A 20,924-nucleotide genomic window follows, 5' to 3' on the forward strand; every position below is an offset into this window, starting at 1 on the left:
CAGTTCCAAACTCCTCAAAATAATTTCTGTAACATTTTACTAAAAAGTCCATGTGCAAAAGATGGCACAAAGAAAGTTTTGGTTTCTAAGGTGTGTTCAAACATGGGATCTACAGCTGCTCTTTAATGTTTTCTTCTTCATAACAAACCCCACCATTTCTGTTCTTCCCATATTTCATACAAGCTTTATTGTATTAAATATAATCAAAGCAAGGAGTAGGGTCAATGACTGGTCATGATTGTTTTCGGAAATTATTGCACAGCTAATTGGCTATTAACATCATTCCCTCGTTAACATACATCCTGCAGGAGGAAGGAGCTCTTGAAGGCACTGAAGGCACTGAACTTGCTCTGTTTCAAACACTGCTCACACATCCACATCTGCCATTGCTCTCTGCAGGGGATCCACAGCCCAGTAGTCATCATCCCAGCCCAGGAACCAGCCAGAGAAGGTGGGAGGCTCAAAGCCCTGCTTGACGATGGTCACCGGGGTCCTCTTGTCCCGCGTGGAGGGGTCTGTGTCAATGTAGCGCTTGGCTGGGGACACAGGGAGGGAGCTCACTGAGCACCAGCCCTGCAGAGCAGCAGCTCAGCTGGGGCCAAAGGGCTGCCAGAGAGGCAGCTTCACATGGGCCATTTGAACAAAAACACCTGCTGAAAGTTTGGACTCTATGGTTTTATCTATGCCTGTCAGAATATGAATTGCCTGAGTCATGATCACACAGTGGGAAAAGGAGAAAGGAATAGTTCAGAGAGGAAAATGTGACATTACCAGACTTCAGTGCCTCAGTCTTTTCTTCTTCCTGGGCATCTTTCCCAATCCATACAAAGACCTAAAGATAAAAATATTAATTACTTCAGCATCAATCATTCTATTTATGAAGGAATAATTTAGATGAAGCCTCAACGAACAGAGCATGACACAAACCAGAAAATCCTCATGTTGGTGTGCCTGGGTTGCCAACCAACATGGCCAAAGCTCTGTTGGTCAATAATGGGAAGTTTTTTGCCTGCATTTTATCTACATGCATTGTAGACTCTTGAACAAATTCTACACTAGCTTAATGTCAGGGGAAAGCAGCAGATGTGTGAACATTTTTCCATAAAACATCAAAATTCAGCTCTGAGTTGCCATGTGGCTGATGTGTGCTGGATCTGTAATACAACAGCACCTCTGGCTATTGTGGTTCAGACCTCAATCTAGAGCCAATCTGTGCCTATTCTTAGCTCCTCTTGTCCCCCTGTAAACGTGACATACCTGATCCCATGTGTCCAGGAGCATCACATCATCTGTGGCAAGGTCATCCTGAGTCAGATCTCCAGGAACTTCTTCAATCTGAAAAAACAGGGTTCAGATGAGCACAGGCTTCATTTACTTTATCTGCACAGGACAGACCACACAAAGATCAGGTGTAAGCTGCTGGGGGGCCTGAGCCTGTCCCCCGTGCCAGGTGGGTGCTGGATGCATCCCCAGGCACTCACGGTGAAGCGGCCGCTCTTGTTGGAGCACGCGAAGAGGCGCGGGGGGTGCGTGTCCATCTTCTTGTCCTTGAGGCGGGGCGAGGTGCGGTACGGAGCTTTGCCACCCAAGGCTGCCCAGAAATTGTCTGGAAAACAGAGAGAGAGAGAGACTGATGCTTCTCCTGTTCATGGAACCACACCAGGGTTATGCTTTGGGCAGGACTCGAAGCGTTCTTCCAGGTCAGAAAGTCCCAATGGCCTGCAGACATACATGAGAGCGCTGTTCAACAATGAAAATACCCTGAGAAGCCCCTCTTGCCCATGTCCACATCTTGTTCTGGGAGACAGAATACCCATGAAATAATTGCTGAGAGTGTGCAGCTACACAGAAATGATCTCAGACTCCACTGTGACCCCCTCACCTGGCTCTTTGCCCTCAGCAACCTGTACTGGGCGAGCTCCCAGAATCTTCAGCAGCTCCTGTGCTCCTGATTTCTCAGCGTTGCTGGCTCCTTGGCCAACCCACAGGTAGGCAGCAGAGGGAGTTTTCAGGACAAAGGCATCATTGGAGTTCAGCTGACTGGCTGTAGGATCCAGCTGAAAAGAAGGAACACTGCAGGTGTCAGGTGTAACCATCCTCTACAGAGAGCTTTCAAAATCAAACCAGAATCTACAGTTGAATAAACTGCAAACAAGATTTTCCATATGAGCATGGAAAGCTGTCAGATGTGTTGTGTATTCCCTGTATCCAAGTGATGAGTTAGATTTTCCACATGGGAAGAGTAAATAACTCTTTCAGTGTGTGATTACAGGTACACATGATCTATAGCAGGAATGCCTGGCTGTCATTGTGCCAGTCCTGGTGGTTATGGCAGGAGATTGAGGAGCTCACCAGGGAGCCCATGGCAGAGCAGTGCTGCCAACACTGATCAATCATTAACACCAACCCCTCTGTGTCAACAAGGACAGGCCTCTTGAAGCTGGAAAGGTGGGGAGTTCCTGCAGCCACAAACCACTGCCCTCTCCTCAGCAGGATTTACTCTCCCTTTGTCGTTGCACAGAGGGGTTTGTGTGCGTTTTCTCTCAGAGCAGTGGGGCTCTGAAGCGTGTCCTGGCCCAAGTTCCTCCTCCATGGAGGGAACTGCAATCTCCAGTGGATCCTGTTCCCATATGGGCTGTACACACCACCCCAGGGCTGGCTGTCCCTCCACGTACCTCCACTGCTCTGGTGGCTCCGGAGGTGCTGGAGCGCACCTGGAACAGCCGCGTTGCCGCAGGAGCAGTCTGGCCTCCTTCCCTCGAGGTTCCACCCTTGTAAACAACCAAGGGCTTTCCACCAAACATGCTCATCAGGTGAGGGGGCTCTTTCCCTTGCACTACTCGTTTCTGAAAAAAGGAAACTCCCTGTCAGTTTTGAGGAGTGCAAGACTAACCAGAAATGGCTTTTACAACCCTCTGTTGAGCTGGAATATTCACAGAGCACCCAGCTGGGCCAGGTGTTTAATATATATATATAAAAATATATTCTTTATTCCCCCAGTGTTGGGGTTGGTTTCTGCTGGGTCTCTTTACCTGCACAGGGGTGCCTCCCAGCTCCTCATCCAGCTGTACTGTGAGGAATGCAGAGGTTGCAATCTCATCCTGCGTGGAGTCGGCGCCCTGCCTGGAGAGCAAAGCCAAATCCCAGCTTTATTCTCAGCCTTTCCCCCCACACACACCTTACAGAGATCAAGAGGAGTAAGGGAACCCTTTGTTACTGAATCTCTGCAGCACTTCCTTCAACACAAAGGAGAAATTCCTTATCCTCTATTGTAACACACTGAGTACAGGGGGAGATAAGAACCTTTCCTAGATAAGCAGCATTTTCCTAGATAAGCAGAGCTTGATCCAAAGAAGGGAGTAATAACTGGGGGGGGGGGGGGGGGGGGATGGAAAAAAAAGTGTTCACACAGTAATTCCCTCCATTGTTCCACTTTAAATGAAACATCCCAGACCTCTGGTATCGTTTTGTTTGCAAGGGAAAGTTATCCAGGGTGAAACGTTATCCCCCAAAGATCCTCTGAAAGCGGGAACCAGCAGTGATCGATTTTCCCGGTGGACTCGCAGCCCCACGCAGCCCCAGCGTTTCCTGACTTGCCCCAGGGTAAGTCCCGTACCAGGTGTAGATGATCTGTCCCCGCTTCCCGTCGTGCTGGTAATCGTACAGGATGATGTAGCTGTCCCCGCCGTAGAACTGCCCGTACGTGGCGGGGTCCACCGGCACCTTCTCGGAGCCTTCTATTCTCCAGATCTGGCGGGAGAGGAGCAGAGGCGCTGCAGAGCGAGCCCACTGCCGGCCCGAATTATCCCCGAATTATCCCCGAATTATCCCCGAATTCCGCATCCCGGAGCCGGCGGTGCTGCCGCGCCCTCTGCCGGGATCTGACGGGACAATTCCCATCCGCTCCACTGGCGGGTCCCGAACGGAGCTTCGAGGCTTTTCTGGGCGCTTTAAACAGCCAAACCTCGGCCGGGCCCGCTGTGAACTTCTGGACAGACCCCAGCCCGTCCAAGCCCAGCTCCACCCCTGCTTCTATGCTCAAAGTCATGAACCCAGGTGCCCCAAGACATTCCTATATGCGATGGCAACAGGGAGAATAATCTGTAGGAGAACTAATAAACTCAAGTCCACAGTGCTGGGAAATTGTGGAATCACAAACAACCTCACTTTTCTGCAGGGCTTTCAAGACCCTGCTGCTATTTCTGGTGCCAGAAATTCCCCCAGTAGTTACAAGACCTCAGCATTGACGGCTCTGTGGCCTCCTGGCTCTTGCAGCAAGGCCATCAAGTAGCAAAGAACAGTCTGGAAAGCTTCCCAGAGGGATTGTGCCACCACTGACCTGCTTCTTGCCAGAGCCATCATCCTCCATGCCGTGCTGGGCAGCCATGGCCTTGGAGCTGTGCAGGGTGGCAGCGTCGAAAGGGACCTGCTCGATCTTGGCAACGTGGCCAGACACGTGAGGCTGCCCCAGCCCTTCTGTCTGATCCCTGTCCCGCCAGTTCTTGAAGAATTGCTTGAACAAAGGTGTCTCACCACTCTCAGGGAGGACTTGGATCTGAAAGGAATGAGCCTTTAGAACCATGTCCCCAAGAACAGCAGGTTTATCTACTCTTCTCCACTCTCAGAAGAGGTCGTGGACAAGGTAAAAGAGTATCTGAGAGGAAGAAACTTTAACTACCAGCTGTGCCCATGTGGCAGAAAAGTGACCCCAGTGCTTGGGGCTGCCACAGGTCCTTACCTGGGTGTGTTTGGGATAACCCATCTTGTCAATGAACTCTGAGGCTGTTTTCAGTGCTGCCTTCTTCTCTTCAGAGTTGGCACCTTTGCCTTTAATGAAAATAGAGAGAAAGGGGGTCAGGATTTCTTATCCAGAGAAGAAACTGTCCCAGGTACCTTCTGCCAAAGTAGAAGGGCCCAGTCTTCCAGATAAATGATGCCAAATAAGAAATGACCATTGTTGGATCTCTTTCATGCCTCTGATGGCTGAGAGAGAACAACCTTTCTAGTTATGATATTCAATCTTTTCTCCCAGTTCTCTCAGGTACCTTTCCAAACAAAGATCTTCCCATCTGTGCCGTGGTCCAGGATGAAGCAGTCATCTGTGCTCAGGGCTGCCTGGGAGAAGGGGTTCTCATCTGCCACCAGGGACACTGCCATGTTCCCAGCCCCATTGGACACCTGTCACAACACAGCACAGAGGTCACATAAGGCACCCCCTGCTCCCTGCTGTTCTGTGGCCATAGCTCAGAACTCAGGGAGGGGAAGGGAAATCCATTTAAATGCACTGGCTGCTTCAGGCACTATTGTTTTCAAACAGGATACCTCTGACACAGTAACAATATGGCAAAAACATAACACTTACTCTGAAGATTTCAATTACTTCTAGCAAAGTACATACTGCTGGGACCAAGGAGAGATTGGTCCAAAATGGGAAATATCTTCAGTGCAAAGGAAATATCTTCTAAAACAAGCCAACTGCACATAGGGACTGAAGGGTAACTGGAACAGCCTCCCTGTATCAAGTGGGGTTAAAAATCTGAGTTCCTCTACTGACTGATGCATAAAGTGCCACATAACAAAGCATCTAAGCAGATATTCACCCCATGGATACCAGAGGCTGCTTAGAGAAGGTTCCTCCCAGAGAGTCTCAGACACTCTTCTCCACTCACACAGCTGATGGCAAACAGCACCTTCCAAGTCATGGCTTCATCTGGGTGTTAGAAAGGGGCAGGTCCTGCTTTGCAGGCTCACTGTTTCTAGTTCTTTCCTGTCACTTTACTAACATAATGCCTGACAGCACAGAGGAAAACTTCCTCTTTCCCTTATTTGCTTCACACTCCACCCTTCTCTCAAAAATTCCTGCAAGTCCCAGCTGTCTCACTACAGTTGTAAGTGGTGACAAACCAACAGAAAGTACATGGACATGCAGTGTGAGCAACCAAGGTTCATACATAAAACTTGTTAAGAAGCAGAGTGAGGCAGGAGTAGGACTCAGAGCAGCTCAGCTCCTCTCTGCTATTGACCTCCACCCAATTTCACAAAGACCACTCCACTCTCCCCAGAGTTATGTCAGGGCTCCTCATTACCTTGTACAGCTTAGCCAGCTTCCTGTTGGCTGTGTCGGTTTTGGTGTCATCAGAAGCTCCTGCTGGCAAACTGGGCTTTGGTCCCAGAACCTGTGAGGGAGAGAGAAATCATTACCAGCCAGTCCAAGAGGATCCTCCTTCCCAGGTGCTCCAGTCAAGAGAATGAGTGGAAGAGAATTCCAGATCAGCCACGTAAATTCCCTCTGATGTCCCAGCGGGGCAGAGGACCAGCTCTGCACTGAGCTGTGTGTTTATAGCACACACAGCACCCACCCCACCCTTCTTTCACACCCCACCTGCCACTCCAGCAGGGAGAGAGGCACAGAGGGAATAACCTGGAGCATTTCCTCGCGCTCGGATCCCTCCTCTGACACGTAGACCTTGGCGCGGCCGTTGCGCTCGTTGTCCCGGATCCCCTTGGCCAGCACCGTGGCCTTCAGCCGCTCCTGCCGGTTGCTCTGGGAGCCACACCACTGGAAGATGTTCTGGGGAAGGACAAAGTGGTGTCAGAGCATGACAGCACGTCTCCAGGTGAGACAGGACTCAGCTGGGACTGAACAATGTCAGTGCTTCGGGATGCTCAGCACTGAGATGGGGGAAAATAAAACTCCTGTGAAGGTCAGACGCCTCCTGCCCCCTGAATTCTGCCAGCCCTGCCTTTGACGTGGTACTCACACTGCCCAGGTCCAGGATGAAGCAGTCCCCTGTGTTGAAGCTGTCCCAGCTCACAGGCACCTCTGTGGCCCGGACTGTCCGCCTGCCCTTGACCTGCAGCAGCCTCTGCACAGTGACCTCGTTGGGAACCACGTGCCTGAAGCCAGAAGCCACACCACCAGCCTGGGGGGAAACACAGGAGCGAGGATGCACACCAGAGCTGGGGGAAGAGTGTATTCCCATCTGTATAACATGTCCTGCCAACCAGAAATTATCCCAAGCTCAGGATTCACTTTCTCTGCTGATAGAACTGGGAATTATTTATCAATGCAGGCAACAGGACCCACGTCAGTTACCCTCAAAAAAAGCACAACCAACTTTAAATGAACAAAAGTAACAACAAGCGAGTGGGAAATAAACAAACCAGAAAGATCAGGAAAGTCTCAGATATGAGGAAATGTCAGCACTTTGCAAGCATGTGACCTGCTATCACTTTCCTTGTGCCTTTGGATTCCTAACAGACACAACTGCTTGACTGCATGTTTTCACTTCTTTCCCACTTTATTGTGATGGCAGGGAGGAGTAACTCCCACTACTGTTCATCTCCTTTACCAAAACATTGCACATGCTGGGAGGGTGGGCTGAGCACAGAGACTGCAAGGTCAAACTGTTATGCAAGTGGGGAGAAATCAAATCTCCTGGGTAGGCGTTTCCCATTAACTTTGCTGCTTCTTAAATTCATTCCAGGTGCCTTGGGACTGTTCTTTCCTCTGCCTCTTGAAGAAAAACAAAGCCTCAATTCCTAAAACTTTCTGGGGCTTTTCTTGTGTATTATTATTTCAGCCAAATCTCTCCCACTGGGATCTGCTGTTCTCCACCCTGCTCAGTTCCAACTCATTGAAAACATCTGGCTGAGAATGGCTTTTAAGCAACTGGAAAAAGTGCAATTCTGACTCTCCTGGGAATCGGGCAGGATGCCATTTCTTGCAGACTCAGTTGTCACCCACCTTGTATTTGATGCCAGATTTGAAGTAGCCCAGGAAGGTGGGGGACTCGTGGCCCTGCACCTCGCGGTGCTGCACTGCCTTCCCCTGCAGGTGCTCATCCATCTGCACAGTGAAGATGGCAGCAGCCCCACGCTCATCCTGAGAGCTTTCATCACCTGAAACACAGAGAGGGCATGCAGGGTCTGCCTCTGCACTCAACTCTGCAAACACACGAGGAGAAAGCAGATTCAACTGTGATATTGTCAGAGCCTGGGGTTTGCAGGCTGTGGGGGAAGCTTTGGCACTCTGTACTCTGTGACGTGGACAGCAGAGGGCACTTAGGAGAGGGAAAAATTCCACTCCCTGATCAGGAGGAACACACCTGACCTCCCTCCTCTCAGGCAGAAAGGATTCCAGCCAGACTTCACCTGAGATCTCGTCTTCCCTGTGAACATCTGCAGAACTTACCAGTCCCAGTGCCCAGGAAAAGGGATTTCAGGGTGTAGGGTTTAGGACCAGAGGTGGCTGTACCACACAAATACTTGACACGAGCAGGGCTATTTGCCCCCAGCCTGCACTCTGACTGTGCTGCTGCTCCTTTCCTTGGGCAGCATTTTGTGGCCATGGCTGGAGCAGAGCCCCAGGGTCACTCTGGGCCCCAGCTCTGTGTCCCAGGGACACTCCCAGCACTCACCCAGCCAGAAGTGCAGGTCGTACTGGAGGTTCCCGCTGCGCTGCTTGATGGTGTTCAGCACCAGGTAGGAATCTCCGGTGAAGAAATCTCCATAGAGGTTTTTTGGCACTGGGACCAAATCAAATTTCTCGACCCTCCAGATCTGAAGGCCGGGCTCCTTCCCAGCCTTCAGAAACTCGGCGTGCTCCACCATGCTGACAGGCTGGGGGCGAGACAGAGGGTGCTGTTCAGTGGGCAGGACGCAAGGAAGTCTCTAAATTAAATTGCTTCTCATTTCCTAACTTGTTGTGCCAGGCAAAAAGTGGAAAGTTTCCTTTTTTCTCGTGCACTGAGTTTTGAAGGGGGGAAAAATAAGGATGTGTGTGGAAAGAATCCCTCTCCACTGATCACTGTTAATTTTCACTTCCAATCACCTCCACTTCCTGGCTTATTACTGGCTGATCCTCTTCTAGACTCTATTGTCTCTCTCTCTGGATTTTAATCTCTGCATTTTTCTTACTAATTTATAACTTTTAGTATGGCACATAAGTGAAGCTTGTCATTCCAGGCTGTGGGAAAGAAACTCTTTTAATTCCACTTGTTGTACATCCTGCACAAAGATGATTCACAGGTTTTCTAAAACCAAATGGAAAATGCTGTGAATATCATTGAATATTTAGGTAATCAACAGGCTTCTTAAGGCTCTTCTGTTCTAACCTGTTACTAAACTGCTCCCTTGTAGGAATTACATTAATTTACACAACATCCTGTCCTAAGGACATTGCAATTTTGGTTTAATATGTTTACTGCCATCCTTATGCAATATATCAACACAGTGCAATATCCTTTTTTTTTTTTTTCTAATAAACATAATGAACACATTCTTATAAAAGAATTCACTTTGGTAATTCTGAAAGGAAATAAAACATTTCTGGTGTATTGGCAATGAAGTCTGTCCATCGATCACATCGCACCTTTGAGAGCTATCAGGTAACAGGGAAGAAAACATTACAACATTACATTAGAAGCATTCAGTACTTTGACAAAGAAGATGGTTCACGGCAGCTGATGGACAACAGTAAAATATGCTCAGTTTTCAAGGCAGAAATAAAGGATGTTACAAGCTAGAAAGCAAAACGGTAAGTTAGATATCAAAGTGATTCCTAAGCTGAAATCAGATATCAAAGATGGAAAAGAATGAACTTTATCATCATGGAATGAACTTTATCATCATGATTCCAGTCTATCTGAATCCTACCAAATTCCCACTGAAAACTGAGTTAAAGGAGAGAGACTCCTGTAAGTAGCTGGAACCAGAAGTTTTTCAGTGTTCAACTGTGATGTTCCTCACTTACCACAGCTGAAAGCACAAGAGCTGCTGTAACAACATATCCCAGCCCTGCCACAGACACGGAGCTGACACAGCTCAGCTTCAGAGCCATGGTGCAGCAAATGGTGAGGAAAAGATAATTGAAGTCCTTCCTGCCCATTTCTAGGAGCAAATGGGCTTCTCCCTTCTCCTGCGGGCAGTCCCAGCTCCTCGGGCTGCTGGGGCAGATGAGGGGCAGAAGCCAATCTTTTATCGGGGACAAACACACCCACCCCCTCGGCAGCGCAGGGGCGTAACGCGTTTGTGCAAACAGCGCTGCTGGAATCCCAGAGCCTGTCCCAGCCAGAGCCCAGCGCAATGTGCGATCCATTCCCCGCAGCACCCGGGGGCACACGGGCCAAAGTCCCGCACGGCCAAACTCAGAGACAGCAGCAACAGAGACAGCGTTTGTCAGCTGGGAGCTGCCAATTGATGGGACACAGAGAACAGCACGGCGGCTCCGCTGGCAGGGGGGGCAGGGAGAGGGATTTGGGGAGAGGAGGATTCACGGGAGCAGCCTGAGGATGGGGAAGGCGCCCTCAGCTCCCCGGAGCTGCCAGGGCAGCAGAGCTCAGCCCGTGCGCTGAGGGAGCCCCGCACACAGCACTGGCACCGACAGCTCGGGAGGGCTGGGCATGCACTGAGGGAGCTCCCAGAGCACAACACAGCATTCACAGTCTGTAGGTGACACAACAAAAGCTCATTCAGCAATTCAGTAATTTCACAACCAAGTATTTCTGAGGGTGTAGCAACAGCCTGTGACAGGAACACAGGAGCCATCAAACCTACTCAGCCCTAAGGAATTACAACAGGGCTGATTGTAGCACCCCAACAATCTGCCACCAACAAAGAGATTATTCTTCCAACTGTCTCACACTGCAGCAAGTTCATCTATCACATTTGCCGAGTGTTTGCAGTGAGTGACCTGAGCAGGAACCTTTCCCTGAGCCCCTCAGGACGGAGCAGCCACACAATGTGGAGCTGCCGGGCACTTCACTCTCAACACAGCCAGGGGACAATTCCTGACAGGCTGAGCTTGCCATGCTCAGAATCTCTCAAAAGATTCTTAAACAAGGGGCCAAAAAACCCTCCACCCATAAAACTCCACAACAAAATTCCACAAAGGAAAGAGCAGACCCTGCTTTGTGCTTTCTCCACTCTCCATGAGGATATTTGCTTTCCCTCTCTCCTGAGAACACTCTGCTGCTCTCTTGTCCAAGCTGATGCATTTTAACTTGAAATGTCACCTTGGCAATGTACCTTTGAAAATTTCACTGGAAAGTCTCAAAGTGAAACAGACAATAAAAACAATGTGCTAGTCCTGCTGGTATTTCTGATCTCTGTGAAGGAAGTTCAGAGTGTCAGAGGTCTAAGTCTCAGTGAAAAACATGTTGGAACCCTGACTCTAAGAAAGGCAGCTGTGAAAGGCTTTGGCAGCTGCAGCAAACCCCAAACTAAATGACTGGGTTGCATAACATTAGAAAGAGATGGGTCCTTTCCAAATGGAAAAATACTCTGGACTTATTACTAAATTAAATACCTATATAGTCCCCCACCTGGGCAAACCTCACAGACTGAAAGCACAAAGATGCAGGATAATCTTCTTTGTTAACATCCCACTGTAGGATATTGTAATCCACAGATATATGTAGATACAATATTTTTGAAAAGCATTTATTTAGCCTTCTAATTAATTTGGCATTTTGTAAGCCCAAGCTTGCATTGCCAATGAGCTGCAATATATAAATACAGGCAAAAACCTGAGGGAGGGCTACAGTGCATAAATTGTATATTTTAGTGCTCTTTCATAAAATTAGTTGATCTGAGCCATTCCTGGAGGGAATAGGTGTAAATCTACCCCAACAGCTGGTTTGGGTTATCACTGCTGGCAGCAAGTGTTGCATTGTTAAATGTTTGCTCTGGACATTGTTCTGAGGGCACTTGCCAGCTGAGATCACCAGGGCTCTGCTGGAAGGGGTGTCCTGATGGAGACATGGAAAACAGGCACTGTTCAAGCTGCTCTAATGAAAGTGTCCAGCTTGGTCCCAGAAAGGGTGCTGTGCACAGCCAATGTCTTATGCAAAGGAAAGTTGTTTAGGAAAACATGGAAAGGGTTTGGAATACAGGATTTCAGTGCAGATGGATCAGCTAAATGACACTTGGCTGCACAGCGATGAAAACAAGAACTCGGGAAAATGAGTCCAATGATTTGAGCAACCACTGGAAGACAACAAGTTCATGATGGTCTCCAGATGTGCAGTCGCAGCAGCAGGACAGGCCAGCCCAGGAATGCCCTGGGAGGGAGTCTGGCCTGCAGGAACAATCCCAGGGCACCCAACAGGAAAGGCGACCACTGATCAGAGTCTGTGTCTGGCCACAGCCCGGAGGCAGCCTGGAGCTGCTGCTGCAGGGAGGTGTGGAATGAATGAGCTCCCCAGGGCTGGGAGCTGTTTGCTTCAGGACAGGCAGAGAGGCCCCAGTGCCTGAGCTCAGCAATGCCAGCCCTGCTGCGCATCCCCCTGGTGCCGTGCTGGCAGCCCTGACTGCTGCTGCAGCTCCATCCCCTCTGACCCAGGCTCAGCTCCTGCCCCTCTGGGGTCCAACCCACACCACCTCTCCTGTTTCCACCCTGCAGCTTGTAACAAACAGCTCTCTTGGCCTCCCTCCCTACATTCCTCATTTCTGCCCTGCTCACCCACCCCTGTGGCTGTGCCTCCCTCCCATCTGTCACAGCCACCTCTGCCCTCCCAGACTGACACCAGCAGCCCTTTGGCTGTTTGTCTTCACTCTCTGAATTTCTGCCAAGGAGCTGCCCAGCTCTGCACTGCCCAGCACAGCCACACTGACAGGAATGTCCTGCTCCCTTCAGGAAAAACCTGTGGACACTGAGCCTAGAATCTCTGCCTCTGCCTCATCACACTGCAAAATCCATTACAGGGAATAATTAATGTGTGGTTCCTCCACATCAAATACACTCTCGCATCTTCACACCTACCACCATCTAAAGCTTAATGATGTCACTACAGTAACTTTCTACAAGATAATATCATCCAATACTCACAGCAGGGAAAGAAAGAAAAAAAATCTTTATTTCATTCATTAACTGGCCACTAACAAGAGAAAAATGAGCACAATTTTTGTGAGGCCTGGTTAATTCGTAATAATCTGCAGTAATTCACACCTGAATATACCCACAAATACAGACAGGACTTACCTGCACAGGGCTGCTCAGGAAAGCCTGGCTGACCTAAATGTGACAGACACAGGGTATCCCACATCCCCATGGCTTGTGCTCATTTGCAGCTCCGGCGCCAGCTCGTGATGGGTTCAGATAATTTGTGTAAATCTGCTGCATAAACAAAACCCACACAGGAAGGGCTGCAGCCAACACAACACTTCCCCACAGAGCATCCAAACCACCTGCTGCTCACTGCTGGATCAATTCCTGCCTCTCTACACGGCAAAGGCTGGATTTCTGATCTCAATGGATGCCACTTGCAGAACATCACAATAAGTTGCAAATACTGACTGAGTTTCTTAAATATGAGGAGAACAGTAAATCTGAGCAGAGCCTGTATCCACACTACAGTCATGCTGCAAAAATGCCCTCATGCACCAATCCCTTTTGTACCTTGGGGGCACACATTTGCATTTCCACACAACTAACTCTCTCTTTCCTTTTATTTATTTGTCAAACATTGCCTGGAGAATATGAAGTGCTCCAGACAAACAGCAATATATGTCCTCAAAAAAGAAAGCCTCCCTTATGTCACAGCATTCCAGGCTGCCCACACCAAGTAAAGAGGTAAATTACCGCTGTATTTCTGCTGCAACAACAGGAAAACCCTAAATCCTTGTTTTGCAAGAGGCAAAGGGGTATAATCCTCCTGGCATGATCAGTTTGAGGAAATCTACAGGTTGTGCTTGCCACAGTGACAGCCCAGAGCCAGGGCTGCACTCCCCAGGTCTGTAATAGCGACACAGAAGAGACCACACAAACAAAACCCCAATAAAGTTATTTGCTTGCTTCAGGTTCAGCCCTTTGTGCACTTTGAACACCATCTACACTGTCTGACTACCCATGTAGCCATTTCTTTATTCTCTGCTGCTGCCCATAAAAACTCTGATGAATTTACAAAGCTTGTGAGAGTGAACAGCACAGGACCACTTGAGTTCTGACAATCCAAAACTCAGGCCATGATGCTGCTGAACACAGAGAAAGTTCAGCACAGAATCCACACTGATGACAGCACACCCTGAAAATGGAAATATTTGTTCATTCATTCAACTTCCCTGCCAAACCAGTATAGAATATCAATAATTCTTCAGTAAACCATTGAAAATAACTCTGGCAGGACTTCAGCTTTGTTTCCAAGGGGACAGGCATTGAAAAATATCTGAAGTGATGGATTAGCTCAGTTTTCAGTCTCCAGAGAACCCTAAACTCATATATACACAAATCTAAACCCAGCTCCTTTCTTTCCCTTCCTTGAAGAAGCCAGTAAACAAAGGTCATTTGGGATAAGAAGAAACTGGCGTGGGAGAGCCTCCTCCTCCCCAGCCATGGTGACTCCATAAACTATTTCAGCTCCTGGATGAGGAGCAGCACAGTTAATGGCATTCCCTGCAGCTACATCTTAACAGAAAAGCCACAAACCCAAAAAAATTCCAGCTGAGCTGCCTAAGTCAGATCAAGAGTCCAGGACATGAAGTCCAGCATTAGCTGTGCAACTGGCAAGTAAGTTTTTTGCATTTGTTAAATTAAGATTCCTACAAAACCACTTGAGCAAGTTAGAAGGCCCAGAAGATTTGAGTATTGTTCACTTTTTCCAGCTGTTTGTTTGCACTATGAGTCACATCAGCTCTATTCTGGGCTCTGTACCTTGTGAATACAACCCCCTTAGTAAACACAGAGCTTCCAGCCCGATGCACCCAGGCAGAAAACTTCAACCAAAACCTGAGCTTCCTCTCAGCTGCAGTGATGTAAATTGGGAAGAATATTACTTGCACAGGAGAAAGCTTTGGAGATTAGACAGGTCTGCCATGTGAAACACACCCAGGGAAATTTGCTGATACAATCAGCTGGTTCAGAGCCCTGCCTTGAGCATAAGTGAGAGCTGAATCATGCACTTAAACATACACAGCACAGGGAAGGCTGCATCAGTGGAAACCACCAACCACTTTCATTCACTGGGGAGCAAAAACAAATCCTGAATTATGCTCCAACACAAATCGTTGTTCAGTGCTGAAAAAATATTTAAGGAGTGTTTATGTAACACATAAGACATAAACCAGCACATTAAAATCTGACTACCTCCCCAAGTTATGTCCCAGAGAGAGAGCTGCTGGTGACAGCCAGAACACATTGAGGAAGGCAGTGAAGACATGCCTGTGGTCAGCTGCAGGGAAATGACACAGATGTTCTTCCTCCAGTCTCCAGGTTCAGGGGAAATCATCTGCAACTTTATGCAAACTCTTCTTCCCCAGAGAACGAGCTGATACATTCCTCTGCAGCACAGAAGTTGTTCAGTCTGTGATCCATAACCCAAAAGCAACACGTTATTGCCAGAGGAGGGCTGGAAAGCAGGAGTGGCCTCCAACAATCCAGAAGGGAAGCACAGAGCGTGGCCTTGCACTCCTTGTGCAGCATCAGGCCCAGGCAAGGGGGTGAAAGCACTTAGGAGTCATTGCCACACGTGGGACAAGGGCAGGAGAGCTGCAGGCAGGTGTCAGGGTTGAGTACAAGTGAGTAAAAAGCACATAAATGAATTTTGCTGAGGCCACAGTGACAGGGCACAGCAGGTCTGGTGTCACCATGGAGCCAGTGGGAGTCCATCAGTTCCTGCCTTCCACATCAGCTCCACACAGAATTCAACTTTCCACATCAAAAGCCTCCACAAGACATGAAGCAACTCAGGATTAACAAGAAAAAGCTGACTTAATACACAGTAAAAATCAAGGTGCTCCTTCTAGATCAGCCAAGAACGTGAGGCTGAGGGTTCCAGGCTCCTGCGCTCACTGCTGGCAGGGAACAGTCACAGACCTGTCACTGAAAGCTTCCTCCAGTCCTGCCCAGCACACACACATCTCCACCCTCCTCCTCCTCAGGGAGAGACAGGGCTCCCCCATTCCCCACTCCCCGTGCAGTGCCTTCCTTCACAAGCACCAAGTAATCCCAGTGGGAAGGGAGATATCAGAGCTCTCCTCTCCATTGTGTCCCAGCTCTCCTGACACAGCCAGGTGTGGCCAGGGCGTTAAAGGCTGCGGTGAACATTCCGAGCCTCTCACGCAGGAGTTCCCAGCTCCAGAGCACCCAAGGGCAGGGACGGGAGCAGCACAGGCAGGAATGCCCGAGCTCCCGTCCCGCGGGCACAGCCACCAGAGGGCAATGCTGGAAAGGCATCCCAAAACCAGCCCTTCCTCCTGGGAGCTGCGCCATTAACAGGAGGGAGCTCCAATTTATCTCATTTCAAACAGGATTCGGGCCCTGGTGTGGAGGAGCCGCAAGGATTGAGTCTGATCTGTCAGAGCAGACAGCCCAAAAGAAAGGAAAGTCCTCACGGTGTCAGTGCTCACTGCAGCAGCCTCCGTCCATCTTGAGAGATCCCGGGATGATTCATTTCCTCCAGTGCTTTAGAGATGCTGTTTTGAATTGTAGCTGTACTTTTACTGCATGTGGAAACACTGAGTAAATAACATATGTCTAAACTTTGGGTTTGGACAGTGTCCCACTGCCTGACTGCCCTGATACAGACAGACTGTTGTTTCTCCCACTCCAGTTGTGCTGGGACCTCAGCTCAGATCGGTTCCAGCTCTCCAGGTTCTCAGTGGGAGGTGAATGGGGAACGAAAAAAGAGAAAAGGAAAGACCAAAGCCACAGCCTAGAGTCAGAAAAGAAGACTTTGAAACAGGCAAAAGGAAAAAATATATAAATCTTCAGAGTCCATACCATCCAGACACCATCACATCCCAAATATTGATCACAAAAACCTGGAATATCCTGACTGAGAACGGAGCTGCTCACAGAGTCCCACGGCTGGGGAAACTGGAGGAAGTGAAACAAAGGTTGTTCTGCAGAGGGCAGTGTGAGATGCCCAGAACCCAACCAGCCACTCCCATGGCAGCAGCAGCTCCCTGAGGGCCCGCATCCAGCACGGCCATTCCAAGGTGGCATTTCCAGCCAGCCCAGCACTGCAAAGCACCCGGAGCTCTGCTTAACCCCACTGTCAGAGCTCTATTTAACCTTGCAAATGCATCATCAGTGGATAAGCAGAGATAAATACCCGGGTGTCCTGCTGAGACAGGCTGCTACTGCCTTCCCTGACTTGTCTGAGCACCCTTTCCTTCCCTGAGCAGGTGTGAAGCTCTGGGCTGACATTTCATGGGCACTGCCCGCCCCGATTTCATCTCTGCTGGGATTTCCCAGTGCCACAGTAACAGAGCCCTGGCACGGCCCTGGAGCAGCAGGGGCACACACCGATGGGCACAGCCTGCCTGTAAATTTAGTGCAATACCACACCTGCCGTGCTGTGCAGGGAAGCATTCCTGCATTTCCCTGATGCTAACCAGGGCAGGAACAGCCTGCTGCAGGGCAAACAGGCACCAGCAGTGTCTGACAGCTGATAAGGGAACCGATGAATCTGCTCTGGCCATTGGTGCTATCAGGGTGTAGGACATAGTGTAAATATTTAAAATCTGCCAACGCCTGTGCCTTGCAGGAAAGCAGAGATGAGGCAAACCCCCTGAAATGCAGGCCTGGTGCACACTCGGTGCCCGGACACTCCCACCACCGGGCATTTACCTTCCTCCTCCTCACTGAAACACCTGAACGAAGTCAGAATCCCTGATCCAGACACTTCCCCACTGGCAAGTCACACGGACAGACCTGAGGGAGGGTGCCTGAGCACTTTTCCATCCTCATCTCTGTGCAAACGTCTGCTGTGAGGCAGTGCTGAGGCGGCTCGGCCGTGCCCCGGGGCTGTCTCGGCTGCATTCCCTTCTCCCTGCAGCCTCCTGCAGGAAAACACTTCCCCAGCTCTCAGCTCAAGAGCTGCGCACGATCCCCACCTAGGGAGCTGGTGCCTGACATAGGGAAAATAGCTCCTGCATGGCTCAGAGCTCCAGCAAGTTTAGTGCTTTTATGGGAAAAGAATTAATCATCCAGAGCGTTTCTTTCTGATTCCCTCAGGCTTCTTAGTGTCTGAAGTGATTAATTAATGATTAAGGGACTGAATAGACACACGCTTGAACTAATGCTGTGAGCAGCAGAACAAATGAAGTGACAGAGGTGCACAAAGAGCTGCACAAAAGCTTCACAAAAAAATAACTTGAGGTTTTCTTCCAAATGCAAAACCTGAGCGACCTCTGAAAGCCACTGCATAAAACATCCTTTGAGTCTTGAGTTTAAAAAGATCCAAAAGAGATTAGAAACAAACATATGAAATATCAATACATACAATTTTCTTTTCAGCTGAAATTGCTAGAAGGGATATCAAATACCTGGTCCAGAGAACCAGACAATCACTAACCAACAGAAATAATACACAGCTTGTTACAGGCAAATTATCCATGTCAGAATCTTCTGCCTTTTCAAGAAAAACATTTGATAGTAATCAAGCAGAGGCAGAGACATGCTCAGAACTCGATTATTCACATGATAATTCCTGAGTGCTGTGGAATGGAACAGAAAACAAGAGCAGCTGCTTCTCTCTAGGCAGGAGTTATTGTACCCAAGCCACTTCATGTCTGTGTTTAACCATGTTCTGCTTTACTGCAACCAAGCTGCAAAACTTGATCACCTCAGCTTAAAGAACAACAACAAAAAAAGTTTCTTTAGGTCTCCAGATTCCAAAGTAAATCAGGGAAATAGTTGTTTTGCGAAGCTGCATACTTCTGTCCAAAATCCTCTTTCCCATGCATGCCACTCAGCAGCAACACTAATGTCTGGGGCTGGATTAAAATGGAAAGCTTGTATTTGTAAGTGAGCTGAAAGCAGATACGAATCCTGAGCACTAAATACGTCACAGGGCTATTTTAGAAATGGTTTGGTTCCCACTGGAATTCTGTAAAACACCCAAGTACACCAAAAAGTTATTTCATCTGAATATGGGAGGGGGGACAGCTCTGGGCCGGTCTGGGTCAGCGGCTGAACCTGAGGAAGGTCCCGACCCTTCCCTGGCACAGAGGCTCAGTGGCACTGCTGCCCACACCTCCAATGCTGCAGCACCCCCAGAATTACAGAAATGATTACAGAGCCAGCCCTGCACTGGAACACATCAGGCAGCCTTTCAGCCAGAGCTGGCAGCAATCCCCCCTGGTGACATTATCAGAGCCATGAACCTGGATTGCAGAGCGCTCCCATGCCTGCTCTGCTGATGAAAGGAACAAATTCACAGCGGGCTGGATTTGTGCCTGTGAAATCCAAGTTAAACCAGCAGCAGCAGTAGTATTTCTGCCTTGTCACCCTTTTGACATTCAGAAGCAGCCAGAGATTGATGGCTGGTTCCATTTCCCCACTGTTTTCCCCACAGCACTGGAATTCCACCAGCCAGAGAAAGCCTCTGCCCTGCCAAGAGCCAGAGTCATTCCTCTGGGGACACTGCAGGTACTCAGCTCTCACTGAAACTCAGCTGAACTCTCAGACACCCCCTGGGAAATCTCTCCCTGCCTTTAAACACGGAACATTTCAGGCACTCACCATCCACCCAGGCCACTAACGAGGTGCAACTAAAATTCCCACCCTGTCTTCATGCTGAATTCAGTGAAATCCAGGAGCTGGGCTCCCCAGCACTCAGCAAGCTGGTGATGGCACAGATGGGCACTGGCAGCCCGGGCTGGTGCCAGGCCAGCATTCCCATTACCCACTCTGGAGATGGACAGAGCTCAAGCAGAGCCTGGAACCACAGCCAGCCTGGCACTGGGCTGGGCAGGGAGGCAGCGATGCCAGCAGCGCCCATCCCACGGAGCAGATGTCAAACGGGGCTGACTTCTGCTTCTCTCTGCTCCTGCACAGACTGAGCTCCCATCTCCCATCTCTCCGTGGTAGGAACTATGGAATAAACTGCCCCGTGGCCAAGAGAAAGCAGCTGCAATAACCTGTGAGAGACCCATTCCTCAGTACTCAGGTTTCACTCCATTTTTCCAGATGGATGTTATAAAGTTCTCTGTAAAACAGTTTGAGAGCCCCAAAGGAGGAGAGGCATTTAAGGAACCCCCCCCCCCCTCTGACTCCAGAGCAGGACACCCTGAGCTGAGCCATGCTCTATTCCCACAAAGGAAATAAAGGAATTTTTGGGTTTTTTTGCCGATAAACTTGCATCATGCAGAGTTGGTAGTGGAAAATGGAAATTGTAATGATCAGTAAGAAAAATAAGAGACTCAAGGGGAAACAATGCTAGTATCATCCTTGTTAGCAAAGTCGGATTTTTTACATCCAAGAGCAAATAACATTCAAAGCAGTTTTATTCCAAGAGGGATCTACTTACTAATGAGGCCTCCTTGAAACAAGTCATCCCCATAACTTTTTTTTTTAACACTCTTCCTAGGAAACATTTTAAATATGTTTTCAGTGCCTACATTTTTTGAATTTCTATTCAAACAGAGCTTTCAAACATTCTTCCCCCAGGCAAGGAACAAAACAAACAAGCCCCCGCCGTTCCCATCACCACTCGCACCGCTTCCACCGGCGTTCACGGGCGCACCGGGCTTGCGGGACGGGAACTGCTCCGGGGGGCAGGAGCCCGGCACAGCCCGGCACAGCCCGGCACAGCCCCGCAGATGCCGCGGGAACCGCCCCGGGCAGGAGCGGGGCCAGGAGCCGGCCCCGCGCTCCCCTCCCTCCGTCCCTCCGAGCCCCCGTCCCTCCGCCCGGGGAACCGGGGCAGCCCCGGCACCGCTGCCGGCCCTACCTGGTGCTGGCACTCGCGGGCAGAGGCAGCTGCGGGGCCGGGAGGGGCAGGGCAGGGCAGGGCAGGGCCGGGCAGAGCCGGGCAGCCCCAGGGGCGGGACCCGGAGCTCGCCCGCCTCCGCCCGCCGCCCGCCTCCCTGGGCGCGGCTGCGGGACCGCGGGGACACGGGGACAGGAACACCGGGACACGGGCACCGGGACACGGGCACGGCTACCCTGGGCACGGCTACCCCGGCACAGTTACCCCCGG

At 49.8% G+C, this 20,924-nt stretch overlaps 1 protein-coding gene across 3 annotated transcripts; it reads right to left on the reverse strand.

Annotated features, from left to right (window-relative positions):
* Window positions 1-111: 111 nt before the first annotated feature.
* On the reverse strand, window positions 112-20,711 carry GSN (gelsolin). Of its 3 annotated transcripts, none has more exons than XM_054284339.1 (17): window positions 20,676-20,711; window positions 8,421-8,622; window positions 7,748-7,902; window positions 6,762-6,923; window positions 6,422-6,571; window positions 6,087-6,176; window positions 5,046-5,178; window positions 4,739-4,827; window positions 4,340-4,555; window positions 3,617-3,750; window positions 3,033-3,123; window positions 2,676-2,846; window positions 1,883-2,057; window positions 1,482-1,606; window positions 1,258-1,335; window positions 772-832; window positions 112-536 (listed from the first exon to the last, which is right to left on the reverse strand). In XM_054284339.1, the coding sequence occupies exons 2-17, from the start codon at window positions 8,611-8,613 to the stop codon at window positions 367-369; spliced, it is 2,193 nt and encodes a 730-aa protein (XP_054140314.1). In that variant the 5' UTR covers window positions 8,614-8,622; window positions 20,676-20,711; the 3' UTR covers window positions 112-366. The 3 variants fall into 3 exon arrangements, with proteins under 3 accessions (XP_054140314.1, XP_054140315.1, XP_054140313.1); XM_054284340.1 differs by lacking the exon at window positions 20,676-20,711 and adding an exon at window positions 20,253-20,272; XM_054284338.1 differs by lacking the exon at window positions 20,676-20,711 and adding an exon at window positions 9,755-9,900.
* Window positions 20,712-20,924: the final 213 nt, after the last annotated feature.

This window comes from Melozone crissalis, unplaced genomic scaffold (genome assembly GCF_028551555.1).
Source record: "Melozone crissalis strain CALT ecotype California unplaced genomic scaffold, PUWL_Pcris_2 ptg000041l_1, whole genome shotgun sequence".
NCBI lineage: Eukaryota > Metazoa > Chordata > Aves > Passeriformes > Passerellidae > Melozone > Melozone crissalis.